Source organism: Eretmochelys imbricata, chromosome 2 (genome assembly GCF_965152235.1).
Source record: "Eretmochelys imbricata isolate rEreImb1 chromosome 2, rEreImb1.hap1, whole genome shotgun sequence".
Lineage (NCBI taxonomy): Eukaryota > Metazoa > Chordata > Testudines > Cheloniidae > Eretmochelys > Eretmochelys imbricata.
Genome location: NC_135573.1, coordinates 226,761,119 through 226,780,587, shown reverse-complemented (window position 1 = coordinate 226,780,587; position 19,469 = coordinate 226,761,119). Strand labels below are relative to the sequence as shown.

At 42.3% G+C, this 19,469-nt stretch overlaps 1 protein-coding gene across 1 annotated transcript; it reads right to left on the bottom strand.

Moving 5' to 3' along the window:
* Positions 1-1,634: 1,634 nt before the first annotated feature.
* STEAP4 (STEAP4 metalloreductase) lies at positions 1,635-8,845 on the bottom strand. Its single transcript, XM_077809422.1, has 4 exons — positions 8,390-8,845; positions 6,030-6,557; positions 5,187-5,351; positions 1,635-2,764 (listed from the first exon to the last, which is right to left on the bottom strand). Exons 1-4 carry the CDS (start codon positions 8,843-8,845, stop codon positions 2,495-2,497), a joined length of 1,419 nt encoding a protein of 472 aa, XP_077665548.1. The 3' UTR covers positions 1,635-2,494.
* Positions 8,846-19,469: the final 10,624 nt, after the last annotated feature.

Sequence of the window (19,469 nt, the reverse complement as noted above, 5' to 3'; positions counted from 1 at the left end):
CCGCCGGCGGCCCTGCCAATCAGCGCTTCTCTCTCCCTCCCTGCACCTCCCACCCACCACAATCATCTGTTTCACAGCATGCAGGAGGCTGGGAGGAAGGGGGGAGGAGTAAGGACGCGGCGTGCTTGGGGGAACGGGGTGGGAAGAGGTGGAGCAGGGTTGGGAAGAGGTGGGGTGGGGCCTTTAGGGAAAGGGTGGAGTGGGGGCAGGGCCTGGGGCAGAGCCAGGGGTCAAGCACCCTCCGGCACAATGGAAAGTTGGCATCTGTGGAGCCCTGCTCTCTAAAACAAAGGGCAATGAAGTACACACTATATTTGTATTTGGTAAATCAAACCTACTGGACTTTTGTTACTTGGCACTCATTAGTGAAGTTTATACTCTAGCCCAGAGATAATTCCCTAGGAGTTTCGCAGTGACAGGTAGAAAGGGGAATTCCTGAAATTGCACCTATATTTGCAGAGCTCTTAACAGTAATTTCCTGAAGTTACAAGCAATTGGTGTATCTTGGAAATATTTTTGTGCTCTGTAGTCTGAAGTAACTCTGTTGACACAGGTGTTACTGAAGGCAGAATTTGCCCCTAGACTGTAGGTGTGTAAGATTTCTGTTTATCCATTACTTTTTTGTTTTCAGCTTTTCTTCTCCAAACAGCCAGCCACTTTACACTTGGTGTGTCAGAGGGTTGAATTTTAAGGATAATCTTTTCTGTGTTTTTACTTAGCCAAAAGGACATTGAGCTAGGACTGTGACTTTTGCACTTTCTTCAGTCAATAATTTCTTAACATTAATTTGAAACAACTTTAAATGGACCCTCTGTGGACCCTCACCTATCAGTTAAAAGGGGAAAGAAAACTACTTAATTGCACCAATGGTATGTATAGCTTAATACACCTTGAAATATGAAGTTTGCACCAGTGACTAGTGGCTGTAGTTAGCAGGCGGATAACACTGGTGTTAGACTAGACATAAGGAATCTGGCTGGGCCAGTCACTAATACATTTGTCTCGTTTATCATTCCACCATCAGGCCTACGCTTTTTTAGGAGTCAGGTACATGCTAAGTACTTTTTTCTTTATGGTGGATGTAGTGGAGTAAAATTACTCCCATACTGTAAAGGTTTTGGAAAGCGTCAGATAATGATTTTTTTGTTTATTCTGGCCTGGTTGATACTACCCATTTGAAATTTCAATTAGTCATTTCATTATTACAATTACCCATTTGTATGTGTTGATCTTGTCTCTGAAACAGTGGTGATACGACAGAAGAGTTGGTGAGCAAGTCTGTTCCTGTTAAAACCCATTATTCATTCTTTTCTTTCCCCTCCCAGTGCAAAGAGGTCTGGTGGTTTCTCTAGTCACCTCAATTCTAGAACCAAGTCATCATTCACCATCTGCTCCCTGTTTATCAGCAGCATTGTCACACACAGGTGACTTGGTGGCTAAGCATACATCTATAGAGCATTTACAGTCCTTCTGTGTTGCAAGATCTCCAAAATTACTCTCAGAAATCAATTATTTTGAGGATTTTCTTCATTGTCACTGAAATATGCACAATATAACTGCTGCTGAGCAACACTTGGTCATATTGAACCCCAGGATTTTGGAAAGCAAAAGACCTCCTCTTTATTGAACTTATAACAAAAAATTCCAATAAATCAGCATATTACACCAGAGATTATAATTCATTATAAGCATAGACTAAACAAATCTGACCACAAATTCATATTAAGCAAAATGATGAATTGATTTAACTTGAGAATGCAGCATAATCACAATCTCAATCACTGGTCACTCTTCATGGAGAATCACACATTTGTAACCACCATAACCAAGGTCTGTCTTTTCCTGACACCACTTTCCTTATCCATGATTTTGAAAAGTCTCTCTTTTCCCCGCTTCCCAGCAGCCTGATGCCTGAGTTTGCAGTAGTCCAGTGTAGCAAGGACCACTGGCCCACCCACTTCCAACAGTAAAATTTCTGTACACAAACCAAACAAATCTTGGCCAGCTATCTTTAAGGTATACATGGCGTGTAGCTAAGGACCTCTCCTGAAACAGAGGTTAATGGAGAGAAAGCAAAGCCATCAAAGAGCTGAGCTCCTCTTTGCCCATGGTCCAGGCAGGGCCAGCCTAACAACTGGTGGTGCCATATCCAGAGTGGTTTTCCATACTAATAAAAGGAGGGAAATCAGGCAGTTTCTTCCTCCTGTCTTGACTCCAGGCGAGTGGGAAGGGGCAGACAAGCAGTGAGTTTATAAAGTGAATGAGAGGGAGATGAAGCCAGCTCATGGGTCACAGAGCATTCCCAGTGGCTTCTGGCTTTATTTGTGTTTAAGATTGGACCTATGTCATTTTTTATATCAATAAATTGCTCAGACCTGGCAAAGTTTCCTCCTTTTTGCCTTTTCCTGCATGTAAAACTGGGAAAGGACATTAATATAAAATTTAAGTTTTTGAGACATTGCAATGATATACAGATTGGGTGTTTACTAAGTGATTATACTGCTGACTTGCTATCATTGTAATTTGCTTGTTTTGAACCTTTGGAGTTCCTCTCCCAGCCCTGTCGAATTTGTGTGAGTGGTCGTTCTATACATGGGAATATCAGAACAAATTTAACGGCCAGGACAATGCAAGGAACAATGAGAGAAAGCATATATGCTGCAGGAAGATACCATCTATACATTGAAGGGTTCAAGAATCTCTTCCCACCGTAGACCAGCGTATGTGCAGTGCACAAAATCAGTGTCAGGTATCCCAGTTTGGACTATTGGGAGGGGAAAAAAAGAGCATCAGTTAAGATTGTAAAGTAAACTTTACAGTAAATGCTATTTACAAACTATATAACTATTGGGATATAACCAAAATTGGGACTGAACTGAGACTGTTTAGGTGAAATTGCTTTATATTCTTAACCAAAGCTTTTTACTTCTCAAAATGTTTGCTTGGCAATTCTGATAATTTTTGCCAGGTCACACCTAGGTCCAGCTGGTTGTAATTTTCATGAAAATTGGTGAAAATTAATCCAGAGGCCCTAGCTCTTTAGAGGCCATAATGATAATCCAACAAGAGTTTTCATATCATTCAGGTTTCTTCAATACACCAAAGCTTCCTTGATAGGAGACTTTCCCGCCCCCGTTACCCAGAATGGGTGCATTGAAGCCAACCAGTGCTGCAATACTTCCTATGAACCAAGTGCTAACAGTAATCAGTGTTGCACTGTCACCAGGGTTGTACTATTTATACCCACATGATATCATGTGCCATGAGTTTACCAGTTTTGCTTGCACATGAGCTGGACCTTAGAACAGGTGACTCACTAGAGGAAAGGCAGGCTCCCTATAGGTGTCCAACACGGAGTGGGGAGGCAGGATTTGTAGCAGCAGGGATGGCTGCTAATGCAGCCAAACAAACTGCGACATGCCCCACTGGCTCTCTGATATCTGGTGAGGTAGGTCTAGCAGTGTGGACGGCCCACATCTTTGTAGGTGGGACAAGCAGTGTCAGGACGAGTGAGCAGTAGGGGCAGATGATGCGGTTGAGTGTCAGATGAGTGCCATTGACAGACTTACAAGAGAATTCAAACACAGAGAGAGGGAAAGGGTCAAAGATGGAGCAGAGGCATAAAGGGGCTGAAGAGGAGGCAGAAAGAACAAGTACACATGAGCAGGGGCAATTTCAGCCTGGCTAAGACTGGCACTTGATGGCACTATACCGAATTAAATGTTGATACTTTGTGCTGCAAAAAGTTCTCCGTCACTGACCACCTCAGTGGACCAACCATTTTACAGTTTATAGATTAAAGCCATTTTGTAGCCTTAATTTTTTTTCCATAAATGGAGCATAAACTTCTCATCTGACTAGGATGCGATAAAGGTGCAGGCAGTCAAGGAGCACCCCCTTGCAGCCCAGCGTGACGCTGCTGGAGTGCCCCACCTTGATTGCCCCAAGCGGAGCAGCCATAGATTTCAGTTTAACAGCCCAGGCAAGAAGAAGCAAATTTTTTTTTTAAACAAAATACCATCTCCCCTTTTAAACAGGCTTCAGCCCAGGAACCATTACAACAAACAGCTGGTAGAGCCCTGGTTCAAGCTGCCCAAACTTAAAGTCCATACCCAAGTCTCTGAATCAGTTCCAGGTCTGTCTCCTAGTGCCTATGAGAGCAACTGTCATTCACATCAGCCTACCTGACATCTACTTCTCCCGTGCTTCCCTGCTTCCCGTTCCTTTTATAGAACTCAGCCCTGCCAGGGCCTCTTTGATTATTCCCCAGGCTTTAGTCTCCAGCCTGTCCCCTTAAAGGAACAATACCCTTTTAATCATACACTCCATTCCTTTACAGATGCACAATAGCATCAGTACTGCTACAAATATGTAAGTCCTGATTTTCAAACCCTGGGACCTCTGAACGATGTCCAATTGCTATGTTTGAAAATGAGGTAAATGCGGCGGTGAAATCCGAGCTAACTCTCTCACCCTCACCCACATAAACATATTTTTGGCTAATAGTTCTGATTGTTCTGGGGGATGGGGCATGTTTTGCCCAATTCCTTTTAAGAGATGCTTATGATCTCACAAAGACGGGGGGAAGGCTGGGTGGCTTATAGGGAGAGTCTAAAGAAAAGCTACCTCCTGCCAGATAGAGTGCATCATTTTATGACAATCACTTAGAAAATCACCACATTTTTCCAGTGTTGAGAGGGGAAAATGGATTGTTAATATTGACTTTTATGAAATGGCAAAAAGTGATGGTATAGTTGCTTGTATGTTGCCTGAATATTGTTGGCACTTCACAGTGACAATAACTGTCAATTTATTCAACAGAGTGAATTTCCAGACTAATGTTAACTGAAATTTCAACATGGAGTAAATACTTCATGAGTCAAAATCATTAGTGAAAGAACATGGGTTTTTAATCAGTGGCTGAATATTTCTGGGGTTTACTCGATGTAACTGATCACTCTGTTTTGTACAACCATCTTCTGAAAGCAACACATTTGTCATTGCAACTTCTCATTTGTTGTTTGGAAGTTCAGTTTTCCTAATTTTACTTTATGTAGGTGGCGGCCGCAATGCCACCATCATGAGCTACCACGGAAACACGAAAGTTGACAGCAGAGTGCAGGGAATGCAGCAGAGAGAAAGGACATGAACTTAGTTTTTTAGTTGAAAGAAAGTATATTTCTCACCTGTACAAATCGAAATTCTCTCCAGTTGACGCTGTTGCTGACAGAGGGCAAGGAAGTTATTCCCAGCAAGACAAACAGAAAAAATCCCAGGATGCCTAAAGCCAAGTAAGAGTCACTAATCCAGCCCGTAGTGTTGTTAAATGGATTTGTTCTGTTGTCCTTTATCTGAAGAAGAAAAAAAATCACATATACTTTAATAGTACAGTAGCTGCAGCTCCAATGGACAGAAAAATGCTTTTTAACATGAGGTTTCTTTAAGGTGAACTGAAAAGGCTTTTTGTAAATAGATTAAAAGAATCTGAAACAGCAGACCAGATTGTCTCATGAACAGAGTGGGGTGTCCTGAACTGCCAGCATGCAGGGCCTTCCATAGCATGTGCCACTCAGAGGCAGCAGATACAGTGTTGCATACAGCCTTAGTGTAGCATTAATATAGCTTTGTAACGTGAACAGTACATTTTGATAGACCTATTGATGATTGAGGGAATATGGTTATTTTTAAAAATAAGGCATGACTTTCTGAATGTCAGTAAATGTGCCACTCTCAAAGGGATATGCAGAAATATGGAACATGTACCTCAAAATTATTTATAATTAATATTTTTCTGCACCTGTTGTTAATCACTACACTAGCCAGAAGGAGGATTGAGATCAGAAGTCCCCCATTTAACCACAGCACCAGTGATCTTTGGAAATACAGATGCCTAGAGGAAACACCAAAGATACAAAGAAATTCACTAGCATAAAATCAATACAAATATGACTTTTGACATGAAATTCTGAAACTCAACCTACAAAATAGTAGCATACATGGGTTGCGGGGAGAAATGAACAGAAACTTACCTGAGATATGACGTAAACATTTAATCTCCATCTTACATAATAGCGAATAGGGATAACAAGAGTATACAAAACATGTAGAAAAGCAAAAACCAAGGCTACTAATCCAAGCTGTTTTCTACAGAGCATCCATTTGTCTAGCCATTCTGGGAAACGACTGTATTTTGTACCTCTGTGTAACTGGAGAATTGCAGCAATTATGCCAGGAAGGTAAACCAAAGCAAGAAGGATGAGTGCCACTATGGGGCAGACCCGATTTGGAATGGAAATTGCAATAAAAAATGATAAGTCTTTGTTTTCATATATGTAGGGGTAGATTACATCACGGATCAAACTGTAGAAGAAAAAAAATGCACTTAGGCCAATAGCCAAGTAGATAGGAAACTTCCACATTGGAAAGAGCTGCAGTGGGTAATTTTCTATCTCTTTGGCTGCCAAGAGAGAGCCTTGATCCAATGGTGTAAGACCAAGAGTCCGAACAATATCCATCACCATTTGTTTGGCTTTGTTGTCATCTCCACAGACAAACACCTGCAACAAAAAGAATGGGCTTTATTTTGACATATGTTTGGGACAGTCTTTTTTACTATTGACCTGTAAAATAAGACCTTTAAGTTGACTGTATTTCCAAACTTTCTAGAAATCATTGGCTTTCTTGCTAGTCTTTGATGCAAGGGTCAAACGATAACATTCTGCTACTGAGAATCGGAATCAGAGGTAAAACCTTTTCATTGGGGAGGTGGGAGGTTTAAAGTGAAACAATCTTATATATGAAAATAGCAAAATATAATACACTTAACAATGATATTTAGCTAGAACTGTTGGATTTTAGCACACGCTTTGGAAGACAACTTTGTCAAGCAATTTGTAAACACAATTGCATCTTACTGGCATAGGGTTCTCTAGGATTTTATACAAATGGTCACAATCTTCCACTTTTGCCCCACACATATAAAGCAGTGATTCCCAAGGGGCCCAGAGCAATCAGGATACAGGTAATAGGAATATAGATCACCTGTCATTAAAATAAATATTTCTTTTCAAGGATTCTGAGAACAATGTAGAGGGAGCCTCTCTCATATGGGTATGCAGGGTAATAGAAAAGCGTACCCTCACCAGCCAATTATCATGTGCACAGGGCAGCCAGAAGAGATGGGCGAGGGGTGTTTTGGGAAAGACAGTACTCATCTTGGAGTCTGGAGAAAAAAGGCAATCTGCTCTCATTCAGATCCACAATAATGGGGATTTTTGGAGCTTCTGACCATAGTGCAGTTTGAAGGGAGCTACATCTGTGCAGAGATAAGCCTGGACAGGAGTACAAGGCACCAGATCCTTGGCTCTACCCTGGCAGTACGAAGCAGGTTTAATGATGGCTTAAGTGACCAGTTGAGGCAGCACATGGCGTAAGGGAATTCTGATGGTTTCTGGCTGCCAGAGCAGTCCCTTGGGAACAGTTGCACCTGGAGCAGCTTAAAGTAACCCCTGAAGTTCCAATAAGCTGCTTCTCAGGCCTACCCCAGCACACAGTGGACCAAGGATCAGAGAACCATGAAGATGGCTAACAAACTGCATAGTTCCTCCAGCCATCCCAAGCTGCCTAAGCATCAGAATCTCCATGCCCTTCTTGCCCCCTGCCCCTCCCCTCAAAACGTCTAAACTCCGGATAAGTCCAGCCTTGCTTCTGAACTCTGTGGGAAGGGACATATCTGCTTCCACGCTTATCCACAACCTGAAAGTAACCAGAATGGAAGTGTGATTTATACAACTTGATATTTCCTCTCCACCCTACATTCCTTTCTGTCTCAGTTCTCCTCCTGCATTGTGCAAGTGCCCTCATTATGCTTCTTCCTCTCTTCTTTCCTTCTTCTCTTGATTCTTTGGTTCCTTCTTCTCAATTCCTTTCCTTAGTCTTTCCCATCTTCAGCTTCCTACAACCCTCATTTCATCCTGGTCTTCTCCCTCTTTTTAACGTTCCTCTTTTGTAACTTACTAACATTTTTAGATGATTTTAAAATCCTCCCAACACTGTCGATACATAACAGTTGTTCCCTTCTTTGATCTCTGTTAACATCTTCCTGTGGTTTGAGGGTCGGGGACATGTGCTTAACGATCAAAAGGCAGGGAAAATCAATTTTTTAAATGTTGGGGATAGAGATTTATTTCTAGGCTAAGATCAAACCATCATATTTGAGCATGAAAGGATTTTTTGGCTTAGTTATTTGACTGAACACAGGGGATCATAATGAAAGTTGCATCTGAACCTTGTCTGATACTTTTCTCTATTATTTATATGTATTTTGCTGTTTTGTTCAGAAATTGCCATATGATATAATTTACAAGAAGCTCTTATTCTTTCATCTTACCTGTCTGCTTGCATCCAACGTGCCTGACTGCAAGGCCCATGCTGACACGGTGTTAAATGCTTTCACTACCTTAGCGGCTGGCACCAGTTGAGCAAGGTATTCTGCATTGGATTCAGGATATTGGTTTATTTTGAGGTTGTTGCTTACATCCACCAATACTTTTCCATGGAGAACTTCAGTTAAGTCTGTGAGAAAGTTGTAATGTTGTCTCTGAATTGCTACAATAATAATGTCAGCCTTCTGAGCAGCCTCTCCATGGCTCAGCACCTCTGTGCCTTTGGGAATCAGACTGGAAGTCTGTGCATTTCGGCTTCCAAACACTATTGAGTAGCCACACTGGAGCATTTTATACCCCAGAGATCTTCCAAAATCTCCTGTTCCAAAAATACACACAGTCTCTTGTTTATTAGGAGAGTTTTCAGCAAGAGGGATCATGTTGGAAGAATTTCTCTCCATATCTAAAAAACAGTAATAGGGAAAAACAGGAATACTTTGAAAAGGACAAACTAGCATGGTGCTTTGATTATACCAAAATGTATATTAGAGTTCTCTTTGTTTCTTGGACTATTTAACAGGAAAGTCTAACAATAACACACATTGTCAGAGGACTTACTGTGCCGTTTTGTAAAGAAAAGTAAAGTTAAATTTCTCTTCCATGGGCTCATAGCGCCCTACCTTGTCCCCCAGCAGACCCTAGATGTGGAAGAACTGTTTCAGTTCTCTTCTCTGAGGGGAAAAGGGGGAGAGAGGGCAGGATACAGAGAGAGGAAGGAATAGTATTTGCCCCACGTTTCTGGGTCATTTCTGCTTACTTTGTTGACAGAAACAAGTTAAAGGGGAACGTACCAACAGAAATCAGAACCTGGAGGCTCTTTGCAGGAAAACTCAAAGAAGAGACATTACAAAAGGAGCAAGCTGGGAGCTCCCCTCCCCTACTCAGTGTTTTATTGTTATTGCTCTTCAGTGCCAAAGTGTTTGATTAGGAAAGAACCCCCGGAGAAGGGACTACTGAGGTACTAGGCTTTTAGAGTGTATTTCCTTTACTTATAATAATTCCATTATAAGCAATGTATAACTATTGATCTAGTAGGTATTTATATGACCCACTTCACTGTAATATCTAAGTGCCTCACAATCTTTTTTATCTTTATTCTTTATTTGCATTGTGGTATCACCTAGGATCCCCAGTGACCAGGACCCCACTGTGTTAGATGTTCTACAAATGCAGGACAAAAAGACAGTCCTTGCCCTAAAGAGCTTACAGTCTATGTAGCCTCTCAACACATCTGTGAGATAGGAAAGGACTATTATTCTCATTTTACTGACGTGGACTGAAGCACAGAGAGACTAAGTGAATTGCCCAAGGTCATGCAAGAAGACTGTGGCTGTGCAGGGAATTGACGCCAGGTCTCCTGAGTCCCTGGTAGTGTCCTAACACACCACCACCCTTTCTCTACGTATCTATACATATTTCACAAAGGAAACCTATTCAAAAGGACCCATAAGTGGAAAGTTCTAAGAAGCTAGTATTTGTATGCTCTGTCATGTGATACTACATTGTCCTTCCTTTGGACATGTTTAAAAATCACTCTCTGTTGGGTTTGCTGATGTCCTCAGAGACTGTGATGCGGTGTGTAACCCACAGGCCCTGAAAGGGTTAATGTGAGCCTGAGAGGTCAGTTATGGTACCTGGCTGCACCTGGAGGGAGAGCCAGGCTTAACGGATCATGAAGCCCAGCTGAGCAGGAGCAGGCTGGTTAGCATAAAGCCAGGAAGATGAGAGCAGAAGAGGGCTAAAGGGAGGGAGTCTTCAGTTACTCTCTGGGTACAGAGAGGTGGTGAAGAGGACATCCAGGGAGGAGAATAGGCCCTTGATCCTAGCCCTGAAAGAAGGGTCTACCCAGAGAAGTTAGGAGGAAGAAAGCCTGAGAGAGGCTGGGTTGGAAGAAGCCCAGGGAAACAGCAGAAATTAGTGGGATTGCACAGACTGTGACTGCTGGTTATGGGGTTCCTGAGCTGGAACCCAGTGTAGAAGGAGGGCCTGGGTTTCCCTACTGGCCACTGGGAAGGTGGCACAGGACCTGGCGATGTGAAACGGAAGACTGTCTGTCTGAGGTGGCACTTGGACAGCTTGTCTGATGGGACTTTGTTACCTTGAAAGGGGAGGACTATATAGTGACCTGGCTGGAGGGACAAGTCACAAAGAGGGAATACCCTGAGGCACAGAGAGAAAGAGGGGTCACAGGATGAGCAACTAGCAGAAGGGGGTACAAGACAGGGTGAAAGCTAATTCCCAGATACTGCTAAGGAAGTGCAACTGTGATGAGTGAACCCCTTTACAGAGACTCAAAGGGGAGGAAGGCTGTAGAATTCCCTCTTGTGGATATTCTTATATTTCAAAGCAGAATAGCAGCATGTGTAATACTGATTAATTGCTCTGAGCCACTATATAGTAAATGCAACATTCCTTTTTTAACATATTCTGTACTATAAAATGGATGATCAACTTTGTTTGAAATATGGCAGTATCCCACTCAAATCTTCCAGGGCCTCCAACCGTAAGAAGTCAGAAAGGTGGCACTGAATGAACTGTGTGGCAGTCATGCCCTTTCCTAACTGAGATTTGAATGGAAATCAAATGGCTGTTTCTTTGTGACATGCAGAATTAATTAATATTATAAACATTTTATTTAATGAAAGCTACAGCAATAAGAAACAAATCTACAAAGTGTCTCCAGTGTTCTTTAAAATAGAATACCAAACATTTAATTTGCTGATGATTGTTTGGGGCTAAGCACTTGCCCAAATGATCCAGCAAGCAATGTTCTGACCTCTAGAGACCTTAAATATTGTTTTCTGTTTATATGCCTCCAATTACAGGCCAAGCACTCTCAAAACTAAATGTTCCTCATGTAGGCCTTGCCATATGATTCTTGAGAACTGGAGTAGGAGAGATTACATAACTGAATTCACCCACACCTGAAACAAAGGACAGATAACATAGTCTTTTACAACTCTTCAGGGTGACAGTAATCACACTTGGGCTGGCTACGGCATAGTATAGTGGTAATAAACTGTTTTGTAGGAGCCGAAAGTATAAGAGGTATTTATAGGCTTATAAATATTGCACTGGCTTGTGTCAGAGAGCAATGATGATTAAATGACTGTATTTCAGGGTCCATCCTGTTCCTAATGAAGTCAATGGGCATTCTGTCTTTGACTTCAGTGGCGGCAGGCTCCGGTCCCAAAAACGCCTTTAAAGAAGGCTGTCTGTGTATCTTTTCCTCTAGAGCAGGGGTGGCCAAGCTGTGGCTCCGGAGCCCCATGCGGCTCTTCACGAGTTCATATGCGGCTCCTTGTCTAGGCACCGACTCCGGGGCTGGAGCTACAGGCGCCAACTTTCCAGTGTGCCGGGGGGTGCTCACTGCTCCACCCCTGGCTCTGCCACAGGCCCTGCCCCCACTCCACCCCTTCCCACCCCCTCCCCCGAGCCTGCCGTGCTCTCGTTCCTCCGCCCTCCCCCTGCAGAGCCTCCTGCATGCCATGAAACAGCTGATTGGGAGGTGCACGGAGGGAGGGGGAGGTGCTGATGCGGGGGGCTGATGACGTGTTACTGTGGCTCTCTGGCAATGTACATTGGTAAATTCTGGCTCCTTCTCAGGCTTAGGTTAGGCACCCTTGCTCTATAGCACACTGGGCTCTTTTCTCTTTCATCCCTTTCTAGAACGCTCCATTCCTCTTTCCTAGAAGGAAGTCTGCAAAAGAATTTTTTTTCCCTTTGCTTTACTATTTAGGGCCCTATCCAAGTAGGTGCTGACAGCCTCCTATAAGGTTCTGAGCATCTTCAGTTCCTAGTAAAGCTGAAGTTGAAGTTGCTGTTGCTCAGTACCTTGTAGGATTGGGTCCTTAGAGCTGATAGGCCAAAATCCCCTTGCTTCACTCTCACAACTAGTCCCATTTCATGCGGTGAGACCACTTGTATGAATAAAGTAAGGAGAATTCAGCTTTTTTTGTTAGGAAGTACTGGGTGTCAGACATAATGAAAAATGACAGTGCTTATGATTATCACCTTAGTGATTTGATGGCACACAAATACCAGAGATAAATTAGTCAGTAGTTAATGTCTTCATAAATATCATACATTGTAAAATCTTGTTTGGTAACTTTGTGTAGTTTAACATTTGTTCCTGCAAGACATAATCCAAGAATACAGCACTGTACTAAGTGATATGGAAAAAGTTGGCTTTGAAGCTACAAGCCATCTGTAACTTGCCTAGTTAAAAGAACAAATATGGAAATGAAATGAGTTGACTTCCATCTAACCCCTTTTCAGTCCTATTATTCCCCCAAGCTTTTTGGCAAAATTCAGTAAAATTTCCAGCTGTTGCTGAATTGGCCCGATTTTTTTTCTAGACTAAGGTTTATGTAGGGGTGAAAGTAAGATAAATTACTTACCAGTACAGGGGCCCGGCTCCAGGCCCCCGGAAGGGGCGGGGCCTCAGGTGGAAGGCGTGGGGCTGAGGTCAGCCTCCCCCATCCAGCTCTTTCACGCTGCCTGGCCCATGCTGCTTGGGGCTCCGGTGATGATTTAAAGGGCCCGGGGCTCTGGCCACTGCCACAATAGTGGCAGCTGAGAGTCCCTGGCCCTTTTAAATCGCCGGGCCCTGGGGCAGCTGCCCCTTTTGCTCCCCTCATGCCCTGTCGGTGGCCCTGCCGGTAGGGTGCCTACCCGTCGGTGGCCCTGGGAGGGGAGGGGGAGAAGGAGCAGCGACGTTAAAGCACTGCCGCGGCCCGGTACCGGTGGCCACTTCTTACCAGTATGCCGTACTGGCCCGTACCGGCCTACTTTCACCTCTGGGTTTATGATTTGTAATGAATCTTCTGTGATAAGTTCACAGGGTAGTTCATCTGGGTATCTCAAAACCTCAGAAACCTACAGGCAATGCTGATTTTGTTCTGAGTTTTGGCTTTCCTGTGCACATTTGGTTCAAAATTAAAACTCAGAGTGCAACTCAATCAGTATGAATGTGTGAAAATCAAAACTAACAAGTGTCATGACCAAAAGACCTAGTGAGTTTCCCTCAGCTTTAGCTGTAATCCCTACTAATATACTTTACTACATCAGCTGATGTATTTTAATACAACATCAAGGACTCTACATGAAGAATAACATCTATATCGTCTTGCGGCTCAGGGTTCAATCCCATAAGGTGTTGAGAACAGCTTTAGGCATATGCTTTGCTTTAAGCATGACTTAATGGGACAATTCACATGATTAAAGTTGAGCATATAGTATCATAGAATTATAGGACTGGAAGGGACCTTGAGAGGTCATCTAGTCCAGTCCTCTGCACTCGTGCCAGTACTAAGTATTATCTATACCAGTGTTTCCCAAACTTGGGACACCGCTGGCAGGACAGGACGGTTTGTTTACCTGCTGCGTCCGCACGTTCGGCCGATCGCGGCTCCCACTGGCTGCGGTTTGCCGCTGCAGGCCAATGGGGGCTGCGGGAAGCGGCATGGGCTGAGGGAAGTACCGGCTACCGATTTCTGCAGCCCCCATTGGCCTGGAGCGGCGAACCACAGCCAGTGGGAGCCATGATCGGCTGAACCTGCGGACGCGGCAGGTAAACAAACCGGCCTGGCCCACCAGGGGCTTTCCCTGAACAAGCGGCGGAACAAGTTTCGGAAACACTGATCTAGACCATTCCTGACAGGTGTTTGCCTAACCTGCTCTTGAAAATCTCCAATGATGGAGATTCCACAACCTCCCTAGGCCATTTATTCCAGTGTTAATGATCCTGACAGTTAGGAAGTTTTTCCTAATATCCATCCTAAACCTCTGTTGCTGCAATTTAAGCTCATTGCCTCTTGTCCTATCCTCAGAGGTTAAGAAGAACAATTCTTCTCCCTCCTCCATGAAGCAATCTTTTATGTACTTGAAAACTGTTATCATGTCCCCTCTCAGTCTCCTCTTTTCCAGACTAAGCAAACCCAATTTTTTCAATCTTCCCTCATAGGACATGTTTTCTCGACCTTTAATCGTGTTTGCTGCTCTTCTCTGGACTTTCTCCAATTTGTCCACATCTTTCCCGAAATGTGGTGCTCAGAACTGGACACTGTATTCCAGCTGAGGTCTAATCAGCGCAGAGTAAAGTGGAAGAATTACTTCTCATATCTTGCTTACAACACTCCTGTTAATACATCCCAGAATGATGTTCGCTTTTCCCCCCAACAGTGTTACACTGTTGACTTATATTTAGCTTGTGGTCCACTATGACCCCCAGATCCCTTTCTGCAGTACTCCTTCCTAGGCAGCCATTTCCCATTTTGTATGCATGCAACTGATTGTTCCTTGCTTAAGTGCTTTCCTGGATGAGGGACGGAATGCTCAGTATCCTCTAGGACCAAGCCCCAGGACTTCTCGCCGCTGTCACAGACTTCCTGTGTGACCATGGCCGAGTCACTTAATCTCTCTGTGCCTCAATTCCCAGGCTGTCATATGGGAATAATACTTCCTTTGTCTGTCTTGTCTATTAGACTGTAAGATTTTAAAGGCAGGGTCTGTCTTGTGCTGCATGTGTGCACAGCACCTTGCACAATGTGATTCTGATCTTTGTTGGAGCTTGTAGATTCTGTTGTAATTAGCTAAAAAAAGAAACAAAAAAACCTAAGTGCTGATGAACATGAAGTCTTACACTAGTGTTGAAGGGAATATTAATGCTGAATCTTTCAAAATAGCCATAATTAATATCCAGTTAATGACACAGGTTTCATCCTACCACTTGTATAGAAAAAATTAATATGCACTTTAAATTTAGCCTTCTTTTGAACAACTCTGGAGTTGTGTGGTTTGGATATATGCATATTTTATTACTCTTTCAATTAAAATGAGTTGCAGCCTTATGAAATAGATTCAGCAAAGTGGGAAGCAATGAAAAAAAATCACATGGAAATAGATTTAGTTACTTCCCTCTAAATGTTATTCATTAAGATATATTACCAATCTATAAATATATAAATAAATAAATAAAAATGGGCACTAAATTATAGATATTTTATTGGAGAATTCTGCTACATTGTGACCTAATGCTAAATAACTACTTTGTAGCATAAGCTATCATGCTGTTCTGGTTCTACAGCAGTGATACTCCGACCTCAGTGATTCAGGAGCCAAACTGGCGATCAACATTACCTAAAAGAGTCACAGGAGCGTGAAGTCATTGTTTCATTTATTCTCACAACAAAATGACTGACCAAGTATTATTATTTTATCAACTACAATGATTAACAATATAGTATAAGCATCCTGATTGGTTAATAACTTAGACTGGCTAATAATGAAATCACACAATATTTTAATATCACGTGCTGCCAAGAGCCGCAGCAGACACATTAAAGGGCCACTTGTGGCTCACGAGTCTCAGTCTGAGTATCACTGTTCTACAGTCTACGTTTGATGCAAAATCATTGGATACATTTTAAAGTGATTCTCATGCTGTTAGCCAGGGCCTGATCCTCTGAGATGCTCAGTGTCTTCTGAAAGGTGGAAGCTTGTGTACTACCTACTATTTTAAAATAGTCAGCATTTCATGTCTGTTAATATTCATTTAGCAAGAAGAACACTAATATAATGAACTTGTCTCCCAATCACTGCTCTGGGAGTTGAGGAGGGAGTTCAAAACTTTGCAAGATTGTGCCCTGTATTGGGAAGCTTCACACTCTCTTATAACTATTTGTCGTATTTGTACAATGAATGTGAAGATGTAATTCACTTGTTCTAAAAACACTCCTCTTATGTTTACATGGGCTGGTGCTTTTACAGGTGTTAGAGGAATCTAATCTTTTGTTTCCTGGAATCTAGACACACATATATCCCCCTATTCCAATTCAGTCATTCAGTAACTTGTCTGCTCACCCCTCCTCTGAGAAACTTCAGAGGAAAATAATTTGTAAAACACCAGGGAAAGTAATTTAATGTGAAATATCCCTTGGTGTCTTTCCTTAAAATGTTTTGGGAAGGGGAAAAAAAGAGAACGAAGTTAAAGTTTCAAAATAATTGTTCAGAAAATTTCAATTACTCTCCACAGCTCCCCCAAAACCAAACAAACTAGAAAATGAAAAGTAAGTGTGTGTGTGGCACAGGGAAGGTGTTCAGTTTGTTTTTTTCCTTTTCACCCTTTGTCTCCTGCACTTCCCTTTTTCAGTGGCCAAAGGGAATGAAGGGAGAGAGGGATAGTGTGAAGTGAGTGTGAAGAATCTCCCCAAAAATTGAAAATAGAATTTTTCCAAACAAAATCTTTTAAATTTTTTAAAAAAATCTTTCTAAACCTGCAGAATGCAGGTGACTTCAATTTTTTAATTTTTTTCACTAAAAATGGTTTTCCATTTTCATCATGTTCTAAAACTGAATCAGTTTGATTTAAACAATATTAATCAGATTCATGTAAACAGTGAACGGAACCTATGATGTTATACAGTCCAATTCTCTACCAATATAGGATTGTTTCCAGCATTTGAGACAGATTTTCTAACGTAGTCTGCTTCTGGTGCAAAAGGAGTGGAAACTTCCAAGTCCCTAGTACAGAGAATCAGGGAGCCACCGCCAGTTCCCTGACATCCACAGCAGCAAATGGAATCTTTACGCATGTCTAATTCTCAGTGTTCCAAAGGAAAAGGCTTCCATCACTTTCTTGGGGAGACCAAGAACAGATGTTGTGAGAAGAAGTGATTGTAAGCCACTGCCTTTCCCTCACCCAGCGATAGCTAAAAACAAGTGGACCTGAGTCCTGTTACAGGAGAGGAAGGGGGAAAAATACAGTTGATTCCTCTTCAGGTTCTTATGGATCTTTAGCCTCTGTTTGTGAGCCTTTCTTGGAGAATTTGCCTTTTGTAATGAAACTCCAAACCATGGTGACTTTGCATGATTTTTGGATTTGGGTTTGTAAATTTTATTTAGAGAGCCACTATATTTCTGTTCAGCCAGTAGATGGCAACATAACATAGCTTTGTTCTGTGATGTTAGTCTGGTGATGTGATGACAGTACATAATGCTTGGGAGAAAACATACAAGAATTATTTTTAGTTTTTTATTTAGGTGTTCAGATACTATAGGATGAATGCCAAAGAAATGTTTATCAATACACGACATCTGGTTTTTCTACCGTAATATTTTCTTTCTTTTTTTGGTAAAGATTGACTTCTTTGGAAAAGAATCCTTATATAAGTTCTTTAATGATTTGCTTATCTGCTTTTTGCTCCGCAGTGTTGTTGTTGGTTGCTTCCTAATATAGAGTCCTAGCCAACTGAAGATCTGGTCTGTGCATCCACACCCTTTCCGAAAACCAGCTTGCTCTTTTCTTACAACTACAATATCCACCTGCTGAAGTGAAGAAACAGATTGACAGAGCCAGAAGAGTACCCAGAAGTCACCTACTACAGGACAGGCCCAACAAAGAAAATAACAGAATGCCACTAGCCACCACATTCAGCCCCCAACTAAAACCTCTCCAACGCATCATCAAGGATCTACAACCTATCCTGAAGGATGATCCATTACTCTCACAGATCTTGGGAGATATTCCAGTCCTTGCTTACAGACAGTTCCCCAACCTGAAGCAAATACTCAGCAGCAACCACACACCCACACAACAGAACCACTAATCCAGGAAACTATCCTTGCAACAAAGCCCATTGCAACTGTGTCCACATATCTATTAAGGGGACACCACCATAGGGCCTAATCACATCAGCCACACTATCAGAGGCTCGTTCACCTGCACATCTACCAATGTGATATATGCCATCATGTGCCAGCAATGCCCGTCTGCCATGTACATTGGTCAAACTGGACAGTCTCTATGTAAAAGAATAAATGGACACAAATCAGACGTCAAGAATTATAACATTCAAAAACCAGTTGGAGAACACTTCAATCTCTCTGGTCACTCGATTACAGACCAAAAAGTTGCAATTCTTCAACAAAAAAACTTCAAAAACAGACTCCAACGAGAGACTACTGATTTGGAATTAATTTGCAAACTGGATACAATTAATTTAGGCTTGAATAGACACTGGGAGTGAATGGGTCATTACACAAAGTAAAACTATTTCCCCATGTTTATTCCACCCCCCACCGTTCCTCAGACGTTCCTGTCAACCGCTGGAAATGGCCCACTTTGATTATCACTACAAAAGTTCCCTCCCCCGCCCCAGTCTCCTACTGGTAATATCTCACCTTAAGTGATCACTCTCGTTACAGTGTGTATGGTAACACCCATTGTTTCATGTTCTCTATGTATATAAATCTCCCCACTGTATTTTCCACTGAATGCATCCGATGAAGTGAAGTGTACCTCATGAAAGCTTATGCTCAAATACATTTGTTAGTCTCTAAGGTGCCACAAGTACTCCTTTTCTTTTTTCTGAGAACATTATCAACTGCCTCTGATATATGCTGGGACTATGATCTTACATAATACTTTGCTTGGCACAGATAAAAGTGTGATACCATGCCAGTTATTACAATCATTGAGTTCCTTTCTTCCTTCTTTCTTTCACTATAACCCCTTTGGTCCTCTCATCTGGCACTTTTTCCCTTTCATAGACTGATGTAAATAGAGGGGCCAGGATAGATGCTGCTAATTTAGGATTTATCTTGAACAATTCTGCATTCAAGTTATCCTTGCCAGGAGCTTTCCCATTTTTTAAGCATTTAATGGCTTGAATGATCTCTTCCTTAGTTGCAGTGTCTGTGTTGATATCAAGATCTTCTTCTGCCTCCTGGATGTTTGCTTCCTCTTTAGGTGGCTCCCTGTTCAACAATTCTTTGAAATGGCTCTGTCCAGTGCATTTCTTGTTCTTTTTCGGTTGTTAGTAGGTGTCCTTGTTTGTTCCTGATGAGATTGTTTGTTGGTGTCTGCCGTTTACCACTGATAAGCCGCGTCATTTTATAGACGGTTCCTTGTTCACCGCAAGCAGCTGCATCCTCTGTTTGTGTTGCTAGATTATCAATTTAATGCAGTTTGTCCGCTCTCACAAGGCGTTTGACCTCCCGGTGTGCCTTGCTATACTGCTCATG